We start from the raw sequence: 14139 nt of genomic DNA on the forward strand, positions 1-14139 counted from the left end.
GCAAATTCATGCAATTCCAGCAACTTGCCCATCCAGTGATCTTACTCTGTTACCTGACCCACCTCTGCATGGTTCTTGATAGGCAATGGGGAACCTTGTTTTTCCAAGGGTCCCACAGCTTCGAGGCCACACGAACAACAGACCAATGTGTAACCCCACATTGTACAAACTGTACAATTACAACAGACCAATGTGTAACCCCACAATATGGTACAAACTGTACAATTACACATACTATATGACCTTCACAGAGTTTGTATTGCATCACATAGTTATGTTGCCAAGTTGGGGAACCCCCAGCGCTACAAGACATTGAACACTGTACACTGTATCCCCCCAGACAAATACACAATACTCTGATTTCTTTGAGTCACAACTAGTAGATTAGTTGTTTATGTTGGTTCACACCTGGGGATCACATCAAGATTATACAACCATCTGATCTGATCTGGATACCTTCAAAACATTAGGCCATTCTGGTGTACTGTTTAGTGGTCAAACTGAAAAAAACTTTGTTAAAGCAGTGCCCTTGAAGTGTAAGGAATATTAGACCTCACTGATACCAATCAGCATCAAAAAACACAATTCATACTTCACAATAGAAAAGAGGAGGAAATGTCTTTTCTATCATGAAGAAACTTTGTTCTGTAGATCAAACATGGTTTTCACCTCTCAAACCTCCCTTAAGCAAGGTGTTTGAACTGCAAACAGTGTTGGGAGTCATCTACTATATTGCTTAGTGGACACAAAGGGTTAACCATTCCTCTGTGTAGCGTAAATGCCACATACATATTGACCACTGCTTATGTTGGTTCACACCTGGGGATCACATCCAGTATACTAGGCACAAGATTTTAAATCTTACACATAGAGATGTACCTAAGGTTCGTAACTGTTCCATCATCATGAAGGTACAGGTACAAACTCCAGTTGTTCTGCAACAACTGGACTTTGCCAAAATTCACTCCATGTGAGTGACTCACAAGTGGAACCTGAATATGAGCTTTGTTGGCATTTTAGATTCTCAAGTAGCACCCATAGCTGTTATCTCTGGAAGAATATTTGCAACAAACCTCAGGAACATATGACTTAAAATGACCCATATAATTCCTGACATAAATACTATTCTGAAATACATTATAAAAATGGTTTCAATCTGAGATTCTAAAACTTGTTTGTACATACAATAGACTTCCAGTAATCCAGCTGTGGATTAATTAGAATGTCTGTAGGCCTTGGTTAATCTTTCTTTATTTCATGCGGAGTCTCTACGTGATTATGTGAAACAAGGAGCCCTTGCAAGTAGCGCAACAGTTATACAATCACTGCCCTTGCACATTATTCAAAAAAGACCCGAGGGCAAATCCCTAAATAACACAAGGAATTTTTATGGGCTTTCTTTCATGACATGGGCAAGTTAGTTTGTCTCAAGCAAGGATTGCAAGATTTTATCTCACAGAAAACAATACATGAAAACTGACCAAATAACATACATACAGTAATTCATGGACAATGTACTGTGAATATATGAGCTTTGGATTGGGGAACTTCAATGTAAAAATATTTAATTTTTTAATTTTATGGAACAACAGAAGATACCACTCTTGCTGACAAGATGATACTTTGGAATTTTCATTACCATTTGCAGGAAGCTAACCAAAGGAAAACTGCAAATTTCATTGTTTTTCTTTATTCAAAAAATAATATATGCATATTAAATTTTGTCAGATCTTCCCACATTGTAGTATACTTCTATCTGTAAATATGTATGTAAATAATGTGTTATATTCTTGCTGATCAAAGCAAAAATGAAATTTAAAAGAGTTCATTTCAAGCCTTATTTCCCATTTGATCAGTGTCAAGAATGTTGCATCTATCTTACTCCTGACCAAGTTAAAAAACACAATAAGGTTATTAGCTCTTTTAAAAAGTTTTTCTGTTTAAGTGTCCACGTACTTTCTGAAAAAACAGTGCGATCAAAGATATCAGGGCAGTTGTATTTTTTTTTTTTTTTTTTTTTAATTCAGTAATGGATTCCTTGTCCAGAAATTTGCACACAAAGGCTTCCTATGAATTCTGGGAGTTACTTTATTGTTGGATCCTTATCAGGAGAAATTATAACAAATGTGAAATAAATAATTAGAACCTATATTAAGATAGATTTGTATTATCCAAAAATACAAAATTTTAATGTAGTGCGTTCTAATATGCAATATAACTTTATATTAAAAAATAATATAGTGCTTAATGTCTTATTGATTAGTCTTGCTTAATATTGAAAAAAGCCAGTACACTCTTTTGTCAAAAGAGTACTCATTATATTTAATGTTTTTATAGCTTTCATTTTTTTCAATGAATTCTCTTCAAGTTCTGATTTTCTCACTTTAATCATTGTAGTTATTTGTAATATTGATTTTGTTCCCTTGAATATTGCAAGAAATAATTTTATTATTTTGTGCATATAACAGTTACTAAAACAATTAATGAACTATTTTTTTTTTTTTTTTTATGTAATGATACATAAAGAATTCATAGTTCATTTTATAGTGAATTATGAGTTATAACCATTTTTGTTAAAATTTTATTAATTATTTTTGTTTTTTTATTATTGCTTGCCTATGTTTTCCTATATTCAGGTGAGAAATGATAATTTGTTTAATGCAGTATTTAATATTTTACTAAATAACTCTTTTGGTGATGGGTATTAATTATTATATCTTTAGTGCTAAAAGCTTTTAGTAATTAACACCTTGGAGCTATAATAAATATCAGTGGGATTGAATATTTAAACATCTCTCCTGATGCATGGTGAATATGCATATTGAGAATATATTGGCATCATCACCCACCCAGCTAAGAATTATTGTTCCTTTTTTTCCATACTGAGAAATTTCCAGTTATTTCACACAACTTTTTTTAAATTTAAATTAAAATAAATTTATTTCAAATATGAATAATAGAAAAAAGTTTCCATTTTAACCATCAGATAATTAGCCATCAGAAATTTCCCATTATTACTTTTCTTAGTTTCTTGTAATTTAATTTATGTATAAATGGTTGGCATTATTGTAATGCCAACCGATTTAATCTGTTTAACAATTTATTGTGTTTAAATTTCTTCATTTTTTGTTAAGTTGTTGAGCAAAAATATTACATAAAATGAGGAGAAGAAGAAAGCATTTTTGTTAAAAGTAAATAAGTTAATCTGCATTTTAAGGATCTCTCTCTCTAATTAGTTTCAAGACAAATCAAAGCTTTATTATGCCATGCCATCTGTTAATTGAATTTCTATTATTTGACTTTTGTCTGTTTTCTTTATTTTGTTTCATTTCATAGTGATACTCCATCATTAAAACGTAAAGTAATAATTGCCATAGAAAAGAGATTTAAAGAATCACGAAACGTTTTATATGTAAATTCTTCAGCAGGCCTCATATTTTCACCAGTTTATTAAAGCTCCAAAGTGCTGACTCTCATAATATCAATCAGTGCAATTAACTTTGGTAATTAAATTTTAATGAAATTAACATTGCTGACATGTACATAAGTGTTTTCTATTTGCCTTTATTATATCTGCATAACCTTCTCTGCTGGTTTTTGTTTTCCCTATTTAACATATTGTTTTTCCTATCCCCTCTGATGTTAGAGCCATCTAATAGCAATGAGCCATGTAAGTATTATTATTATTTTTTATAATTTTGTTTATTTTTCTGATTGATTGAAGAATTTGTATTTATGTGGGGTTCATCAGTTAACTAGATGAATAAGCAGTTTTATTCTGAGCTACAAAAAAGATTAATATACTATTAATCTTTTTGTTGTTTATTAACTCATATTTCAATTTTTAAGTTGTGGTACATAATTTTTTGTGATATTTCCTCACATCTTTTGTATCTTAAAATATTTATATTGAAACTTTATTTTGTTGTTTTAATATGGCAGTCATAGTTACTCAGCTGTGTGTGAAGGTTACTCCTAGATTAAGGTTTTAAAGTTTACAGATATAAGTTTATAAGAGTAATGGCTTAAATTATTAAAGCTATTGCAGACAATATTTCCATAATCTGAAAATCACTGGTTAGTAATAGCAAAAAGGTGTAAAAAGTCTTGATAATGTCTATATTTATTAGTTTATTCCTTTGTATGTTTAACCAAAATCTCAATTACTTTGAAGAAGGTATTCTAGCATTTTTGTTTTGCTTTGTACTTCTCATAAGGTTTCCACATAGAATAAAAGATATATCATCAAAATATTCTTCAAAAACTCCAGCTGACTGAGTAAACACAAATAAAATAAAAATATGTATATTTTCATAAATATTTACAATATTTATTTATGATATTTATAATATTTATTATAAAATATATAAGGTAAAAGCAAAATAAAACAAGTTAAAAAAGGAGAAAAAAAAATAAAACAGCTTTTGACATTCCAGGATGTCTCTGCCCACCACGAAGTTCTTAGAGCAATGCTATGAAAAGTGAATAGACTGCTAAAGTGGCACCTGTGCAAAGATGTGTGATATGTAAATATTGTATTCTGAAAAATACACATTTTATTTTTTATTTTATTTCTGTATACTCAGTCAGTTGGAGTTTTTAAAGAAATTTTGATGTCATTCTTTCCCAACTCCCGAAGGCCTCTTTCATTCGAAATAAAAGATATAGCATGTATGACTGCTCTGGGTAGTTGAATTCAATAAAATATCTCCTACCCATTTGTTTTATGTACCGGGTTAAGTAACAGAATGTGCAATAAATTAATTTTTTATTTGGTTGTTAAAATTATTAAAAATGCTGCTGAATATTTACATATTCATCTGATTTTTTTTAATGATAATTGAGCTGTTCATTTAATAAATATTCAGCTGCTTTTTTTAATAATTTAATAGAACTAAAAAAAATCTGCATAGAATACATTAAATCATTTCATCATTATAATAATATACAACACTAAACAATACAATATTTATTAGTTCATATAACATGATTACAGTAATATAAATGTACTTTGCTAAACATTTAACTGCAAAATGTAGTGTTTGTAATTAAAATTTTTAAAAAGTTCTGAACCCACAATGATGATGTCTTTATTGTACTTTTGGGAACTGATACAGCAGCAGTTGCATGTTTATATAGCATTACTTGATGCTATCCATAATCATTTATTGTTTACAACAATTAGAAGCAGTATCAAGTAATGTTTATTGGACAGTAGAGTAATTTTACAGGCACCATTTGGTAGTTTCAGTAATTAAAGTATTAAATGACCAACCAGCAGTAAGAGCAGAGCTTAATCTAACAAACACAAGGTATTAGATCATGTGTATATTAAATAATTATATAAGGCTGTAATTATAAAACTGTTTTAAAATGTTTTCAACAGTTTTAAAATGAAAAGTTACAATACAAGTGGAGCTTAGAAGAAAATATAATAATCTTCCTTTCATTCACAGGAAAAATTCATACAGATTTCTAGCAAATGTTGGTAGTGATTTGTATGAATTTTGATAGCTCATCAGAGATGTTGTGCCTTGGTGTTATAAGTATCCATTCAAGTTTTTAAAATAGATTTTAGCATGGAAGTTGTGTTTTAGGTGTTACTATGTATAAGTATAGTGCAAAAGCATCAATAATACATAGCCAAATCTGAATGAACAGAATATTAGCAAAGCGGCATTGTTTTAAGTTATATCTCATATTGTGAATACCTTCACAACGAGTTGCCATGATATTGCACTACTTCGAATAAGTAACGCTTCACCTGAGGAGAAGACTAATGTTACTTATTCTCAGATGGATACCACTACCCAGACGACACCGTTTCAGGGCTATTTTGTATTTGTGTGGGATAATAACTCGACTATCCAGTTGTCCCTATTAGACTTAGAAAAGCAAAAAGGTAGAGGGAAAGTAATAGTAGGAGGGGAAGAGGAAAAGAAACGGTGTAGAAGAATGAAAGGGACAGTAACTCCAACTCACACCACTCATAAACTCCTTAAATAAGCAACGCGTCCCCAGTGGAGAAAGCTGTTGTTACCTATTCTTGGAAACTCCGGACATCATCAGGCTCCCCCTGGTGCCGTTTCAGGGCTTTTTTGTATATGTGTGGGATAATAACTCAACTATCCACTTGTCCCTATTAGACTTAGAAAAGCAAAAAGTAGAGGGAAAGTTATAGTAGGAGTGGAAGAGGAAAAGAAACGGTGTAGAAGAATGAAAGGGACAGTAACTCCTTCAACTCACACCACTCAAAAACTCATAAACTCCTCGAATAGGCAATGCTTCCCCAGTGGAGAAGGCTGTTGTTACCTATTCTTGGAAACTCCGGACATCATCAGGCTCCCCCTGGCGGCACCGTTTCAGGGCTATTTGTATGTATGTGAATATCTACTCGAATACCCACTTGTCCCTATTCGACTTAGAAAAGCAAAAAAGGTAGAGGGAAAGTTATAGTAGGAGTGGAAGAGGAAAAGAAACGGTGTAGAAGAATGAAAGGGACAGTAACTCCTTCAACTCACACCACTCAAAAACTCATAAACTCCTCAAATAGGCAACACTTCCCCAGTGGAGAAGGCTGTTGTTACCTATTCTTGGAAACTCCGGACATCATCAAGCTCCCCCTAGCGGCACCGTTTCAGGGCTATTTGGCCCTTCTTCGGTGAGTGGGTAGGTACCCAAGTGATGCAATGATGGCAAAACAGTTATGAAGTATAACTCCACAATATGAGAGATGCCTGATGGTGTATGACGTATTTAGACTATAAAGCATTTAGAGCGTAAGCCTCAAGCTATGGAAAAGTCTAGACTATGTATAAGTATAGTGCGAAAGCATCAATAATACATGGCCAAATCTGAATGAACAAAATATTTGCAAAGCAGCATCGTTTTAAGTTATATCTCATATTGTGAATACCTTCACAACGAGTTGCCATGATGTTAGCATTAGCATTAGTAGAGGCATATGATGCAAGAAAGCAAGCTTATTCAGCATCAGCCAAAAAAAAAAAAAAAAAAAAAAAAACAACCACTACTCCCATTTCACCCCTCCATTCGTTCGAAATACCTGTCCAGCTGAGCCTTAAATTTGTTTAGGCTATCAACTTCAACAACAAGCGATGGAAGTCTATTCCACAAACCAACTGCCCGCTGACTAAAGGCAAATTTCCGCACATCTATCCGACATCCACCCTGTACTTCAAGCTCTCATATAGGCCCACAAGAACGCCGAGTTGTTGCCTGATATCGATACACTCCTTGCATCGCGCACACACAAAGACATCCCCCTTGGCAGTATCATGTCCCATACCCGATTGCTCTGCAAACATCAAGCAAACAGTGCATTTTATAAGGCTGTGAGTCAGAGGACAACTGCCCCCCTCAGTTCTGCTCTGAGCCACAGCACTTCCATTAGCTTGAGCCTTTTGCTTTGCTGCTCTGGTCTGAGTCATGATTCTATTAATTTATTAATTAATTATAATTAATTATGTTTAGATGGGAGAAATGTGTTATTATACATGGAGAGTACATGTACATCGAAAAGGATTAAAGTTCCTGCAAAGTTTCACCTTTCTAAGGTGCCTCCGTAGCCAGGTGGGCAGGAGCAGCAGTGCGTAGCACACACTTCTTGATTGACTACCAAATACGGAGGATGCGGAAAGGTCAGGGAATGACCACTGCATATCCCCGGAGCAAATATGGCCTTAGTTGCTAATGCTCCTAAAAATCAAACAACAAACATCACCTTTCTAGGGCTATTATTTCTAGGTAAGGGTATGGATGTTTTGATACCCCATCATATATTAGTATACTTTTAAGAATTATTTCGTAAAATATTTAGTTATTTTTGTTGTACACTGGATTTTACTGTACATTGTTCGTAAAAATGTTTGTATTTGTTGACACACTCAAATATATTTTCTGTCAAATTTTCTTCACGCTGAAGTCCTCTCCACAAAGTTTCAAATGCTACCAACATTTCATGTTTGGATGGTTTAATATTGCCCTCATTTTCATCCAACTCATCGTCAATATTGTCACTAGTTCTTTGAATACTCCCTAAAATGTTGAAGTTACTCAGATATTCAGTTACTATGACATGATTATCAACTCTTAAAAATTCATCAAGAACAATTTCTCCACTGATCCTCTCACTTGGAGTTCTTCCCAAGATTGCTCAATATCTTGTAATAATTTATACCTCCCATCACTGTTAATTGGCATTTTAGCAAAACCTGGAAAAAAATCTTAATCGTTTTTTTTCCGTCCTGTCTTGACTGCACACTTTTTCTAACTCTGGTATGCATATCTATAACAGAATCTATAAGTTGGCTGGTTTCTATTCTCACTGTAATTTTTTTTCTGATGTGCCTTTCGTAGTGCATTTTTAAATTCTTGATAATGACTTGGTCTCTTGGCTGCAGTTTAGAGAAGGCTTTCGAAAGGCTACAAGGTATTTCGAAGGTATTCGAAGCTTCACACTTAAGTTTCGAAATTACTGAGTGAAGTTGGGCAGGGCAGTTGTTGGCAATCAACACAATTTTTCTGTTTTCTCTCGTTATCTTTCTATCGAAATTTAAATTCCACTGTTCAGAAATTTCATTTGCCATCCAAGGTTTTTTTTTTGTACTTGTAGTCCTGGGGCCATAATTTTTTAAAAATGGTTTCTTTCCCATGGGTACAGTCTTCTTTGATTGCAACTCCACTTTCACCAGAAATAACTTTTTTGAGTAAGCCATGGCACTTTTTAAATTTGTCCAGCCAGCCAGAACTGGCTTGGAATGTTTTATGCCCCAGAAAAGATGCATACTCCATAGCCTTTTCTTTTATTAATGGCCCTGATATTGGCATGTTTTGGTTTAAAATCAACTTCACCCACTTAAAAATGGCTTTTCTGCATCTTCATCCAGACATAATTTTACACACTTCCACCTGGGTTCTGTTTCCTTAAACAGTTTGAGAATCGAAACAGAGGTTTTCAGAATGGTTGATGCACTACTATCAGGGATACCAAATTTTAAAGAGCTATTTCTTTTTTTTTTAATGCCCCGATCTACACTTTTAATCACTTCCACTTTTTCCACTACATTCGAGAATTTCCTCTTAGACATTGTAAGGTTACTTGCACAGCAACTAAAACAAAACTGATTTAGGGACACTTGTACTTACCATGTAAACAGAAACAGGTGGAATTTAGTGAAAGTGTGGATGACTCATTTCTGCAAAACAACATCAATTTCCTGGATAAAGGAAAATCACTCTCTCCTAATTCTCTAATAGGGTGCTTACAGCAGAAAACAGGTTGACCAGAGACAGTGTCTGCATCAGGAATATCCCTTAATCTCTGCCAATGGCTGTGGATGGATAGTATTTGTTGACCAGCTCGACTTTTCGTGCAGTAGAGGTGGTTGTATAGTTTTTACGGGCACCACTAAATTGTGGAATGTTTTAGCTCTTAATTCCTTCAGCTCTTAAAAGATAGAGGGATTAATTCTTAATAATTTTAGCTCTTAATCCATGCTTTCTACAGCATTAGCTGTATTGCTTAAAGGCCAGAGGTGTGAACAATGTGTACACAGGTCTCAAAATCAGTTCGTTATATGGAAATTTTCTTCATTATACAAAACTATTTTCAACGTAATTCCAATCGAAAGTCAAATTCTCTGAACAGAAAAATTCACTATATGGAAGTTTGTTAAAGGGAGGTCTGACCATATATAAATGAACAGTCATGTCAGTAGTTAGTTTCTTGCTGATGATGAATTATTATTCTCAATGACTTTGAGATGTGTACTCCAGTTGATTTCTGTTCATTTTGCATTCATTTATTTGAATACAGTTACTTTAGGTTTTTTTCTAACTTAACTTAATATGTGTAAGTAGCATCTTAGTTTTTAATACTAAAATTAAAAATTCTATTCTATTCCATTCCAATGGTGATCAAAGGAACCAGGGCATGCCTCAAACAGTCTAGCAAATCAAACACCAGGAGTGCATCCAAGTGCCATAGCCTCATGTTGCTTTCTCCAGATGTGGATATGCCCATCAGCATGATACAATTGGAAATGAGATTCATCAGACCAGTCAATAGATTTAAACATGTTAGCAGTCCACTGTTAGTGCTGACATGCCCATGCAAGTCACAGTTTGTGTCTCATAGTGAGCATGGGTATCCATGATCGTCGCCAACTGCCATAGCCTATATGAGCCAATCTACAGCATATATTCCATGTGGATATTGATCCTGCTATCCCTACATTTTACTGGATGATTAGCTGGGCCACTGTGCTGTGTTGCTACTGTATTACGAGGCAAGACACACGGCACTCTCCGCAGACATTAATGACCATACATGGCTGTCTCACATGCAACCTTTGTCTGGTTGTTTTATGTTGAGCTAGATATGGTAGACTTGTGACACCACAGAATGAAGCACTCAATCATGTTGGCTGCTGTTAAGATACTAACACCCCCATGTCTTGCTCCCATGATCATTCCACTCTTTTGATGTTGGAAAGATTTCAGTATCTCAAAATCTGATTACTACATGTGAACTACAATCTTATATCAGCTCTTCTCAACTTTGAGCCTTCATCAGAATGACATAGTCTATTCCTACATGGGGAGGGGAGGGGGTGTTTTGTTGTTTGGTTTTTAGGAGCATTAGCAACTAAGGCCATATTGCTCCGGTCATTCCCTTGACCTTTCCGCATCCTCCGTATTTGGTGGTCATGGGCTCGAACCCCAGTCTAATCAAGAAGCGTGTGCTACGCACTGCTGCTCCTGCCCACCTGGCTACGGAGGTGCCAAGGGGGGGGGGGGGGGGACAATGCAAAACCAACTTTGCATATACAGAGCATTTTATTTTAGTCTTTATATACCACAATTTTAAAATTTACTTTTAAAATTATGGTATATCACTTTTAAAATTTACTGAAAATCCTTTTGTATTTTTTTATTATTAAGGTCTTGTCGCAATATAGCCAATGTCACTAATGCACGGTTAAAAACGACCAAATCAACCAACATATGACTCTTTTTTTTAGGTTTATATTTAACACAGAAGACCATCAAGGAAAATATTTCACTTGTTTGTCATTTTTCACTCTGAAACAGGACTTGGCTCTTACCGACTATTGTATCATATGGATATGTGGAGAGGTTGAATATTATCTTATATACAGTAGAGCATTGAAAATCCGAACGTCAGTAATTCGGAACGTAAATAATCCAAACGAGCCAGCATTTATTATTTTTTATGACGGTGCAATAAAATAATTACAGTTATTGTGATCGCATTTGCAAATTGAATTTTGATTCTATTAAATGACAATTCTAATAAGTAAAAATCGGAAGAATATTATCCACAGGCTATAAAAATGAAGATATAAAACACAAATTTGTCTTATTATTTATTACCTTATTACCTTATATTATTATTACCTTACCAATTAACCAATTAAATGACATGTGAAAATCGACAAACAAACTGAATGCTGAATCAACAAACAATCAACAAACTGAATGCCATCCACCTCAACTACTCTTGCTGAAATGAGTGAGAGATCTGACATCAAAGTAACGAAGTTCGAAAATGGTGCAACAAAAAATAAGTAATTATTTTCATTAAAGGCCTATACATATGTCATTGTGGCTGAAAGTTCCATTTTTTTTTTTTTTTTTTTTCCAGTTACCTATGAATAAAAACATGTAAATTTAGGAGCACAAGTGCAATAGCGCACACTATTTGAGTGGACCGGGATTCAACCCGTGACTGCTAAATACAATTAATATTTATATTGATTGATTTATTGGAAATTCCACTGACTTGGTGATCGTGCCAGAGTATAAACAAGAACCTTTTTTTTTCTTCTTGTCTCTAGAACAATATTTTTGATAAGTTCAAAAATCCAAACAAATGGGAAGTCTGACCTACCCTCAGTCCTAATTAGTTTGAATTATCGACGCTCTACTGTAGTTGTATGTAGATATTTTTCTTCTTAAGTAAACATAATTACTTTTTATTTTGCACTTTGCAACTTCACAAATTAATATCACCTGGAGAAATAAATGCCATAAATATAAGCAAGCTTGCACGACAAGCAGTATGAGAGACATAGTATGTCTCATGGTTTGAAGTGAAGTGAAGCCATTTTCTACAGTTGGGCCTCATGACATGTGAAGGGTGTCTCACAAAAATAAATCATTAGAAAAATTGATTTTTTTCATTTTTGTTATATGAGTGGTTAAGTACACAAGTTAGGAACAATAATAACAAAGAAAAGTCGGTGGCCCCACATAATTTTTTATTTAAAATTATAGCAGTTAACTTGTTAATTTAAACAACCTGTAAAGCCTTCAGATGTATTCTTAAAGTTTTTGAGGTATTCTTTCTGAAAAATTCATTGGCAACAATTTTCTAATGATTGATTGCACAACAATTATTGTTTATGTATGGGTATGCCACTTCCATCCTTTCTACTACCCGGGTAGTATGAATGCTGCATTGTTTATTCATATCTGATATTATGAACACCTTCACAACGAGTTGCCTAGGTATTGCACTACTTTGAATAAGTAACACTTCTCTCGTAGAGAAGACTACTGTTACTTATTTGCAGGGTACCTGCCCACTCACTGATGATGAAGCCAACTAGCTTCAAAACGGTACTGTCTGGGTGGGGGTGCCCATCTGAGAATAAGCAACAGTAGTCTTCTCTACCAGAGAAGTGTTACTTATTCGAAGTAGTGCAATACCTAGGCAACTTGTTGTGAAGGTGTTCAAAATATGAGATATGAATAAATGATGCATTCATACAACCTGGGTAGTAGAAATGATGGAAGTGCCATACCCATGCATAAACAACCTCTTTAATACAGTTATTGTCAACAACTGATCACACAGTGGGTCGTACAAGTGTTTGTCAATATCTGATGTACACCAAGTGGACAGGGTGCCTCCGTAGCCATGTGGGAAGGAGCAGCAGTGCGTAGCACACGCTTCTTGATTAGACCGGGGTTCGAGCCAGTCACCACCAAATACGGAGGATGCGGAAAGGTCAAGGGAAGGACCACCCCATATTCCAGGAGCAATGTGGCCTTAGTTGCTAATGCTCCTAAATATCAAACAAACAAACGAAGTGGACAGAAATCATTGGATACCTACCTAGTAACGGGTAGGCCCACCTTTCACACGGATAAAGGCAGTCACACAGTGAGGCATTGAGTCCACTAGTTCATGAAAGTGTTCTACAGGTATTTCCATCCTTGCTTGCTACAGTGCTGTCCATAATTCCATCACATTCCTGGGTGTAGGATCCAAAGCTCGAACAGACGTTTCCACAGCATCCCAAACATGCTCCACAGGGTTCATGCCTGGTGACCAGGGAGGCATTCCATGGTGGTAAAATCCATCAAACGCTCTTCAAACCATATTCTAATCCCCGCGGCTCATTGGGGAGGCACATTGTTCTGCTGGAAGAGTCCATTGCCCTGTGGGTGGTACACTATGACAATGAAAATAGTCTACAAGGATGGACATGTAACCTGGACTGTTCAGAGATTTTTTTTTTTATGAAAACCCCAAACATGAAAGGAATCAAAACCTATAGTACTTAGTACCATGCACGGGTTGAAAGAGAAGTATGGGGGGGGGGGTGCCGGAAACTTTGCTCTAGAGACTAAACATGGGTTTCACCACTTCAAGCATCCAATAAGCAAAGTGGTGGTATTGCACCGGTTGATGAGAGTCATCTACCACCTTAGGATGCATCTAGACATACCAGAAGTCTCAATGTGTGACAGTTGAACATGCCCCAGACCATTACCGACTGCCCACCTGCCTGAACAGTTCCTTGTTGACATTACGGGTGCAGTTTCTGCCAGATGTGCACCCTCCCGTCCACTTAAAATAACTGGAAACAAGACTCATCGGACCAGGAGACCTGCCTCCAATCATCCAAGGTCCAGTGCCGATGTTCTTTTACCCAGTTGAGGCGTAGAGCCCTGTGTCACAGTGTTTGCAATGGGACTGTGGTGGGTCGGCGGTGCCCATAATCTATTGCGGCTAATGATCACCTAATGGTCTTGGTGGAGATGTTTCTGGCACCTCCCTCGTTGAAATCTGCAGTTATTTATGCG

The 14139-nt window shown here is 35.3% G+C and overlaps 1 protein-coding gene across 1 annotated transcript in view; it reads left to right on the plus strand.

Annotated features, from left to right (window-relative positions):
- The window catches only part of LOC150076295 (fat-like cadherin-related tumor suppressor homolog), a 780225-nt gene that overhangs the window by 369543 nt on the left and 396543 nt on the right, over positions 1–14139 (plus strand). The window contains exon 14 of the mRNA XM_090387312.1: positions 3647–3670. Within this exon, the coding sequence (XP_090243438.1) occupies positions 3647–3670 (24 nt within the window). The remainder of the gene's footprint in view (positions 1–3646; positions 3671–14139) is intronic.

This window comes from Mastigoproctus giganteus, chromosome 13 (assembly GCF_048544385.1).
Source record: "Mastigoproctus giganteus isolate SK-2022 chromosome 13, ASM4854438v1, whole genome shotgun sequence".
Lineage (NCBI taxonomy): Eukaryota > Metazoa > Arthropoda > Arachnida > Uropygi > Thelyphonidae > Mastigoproctus > Mastigoproctus giganteus.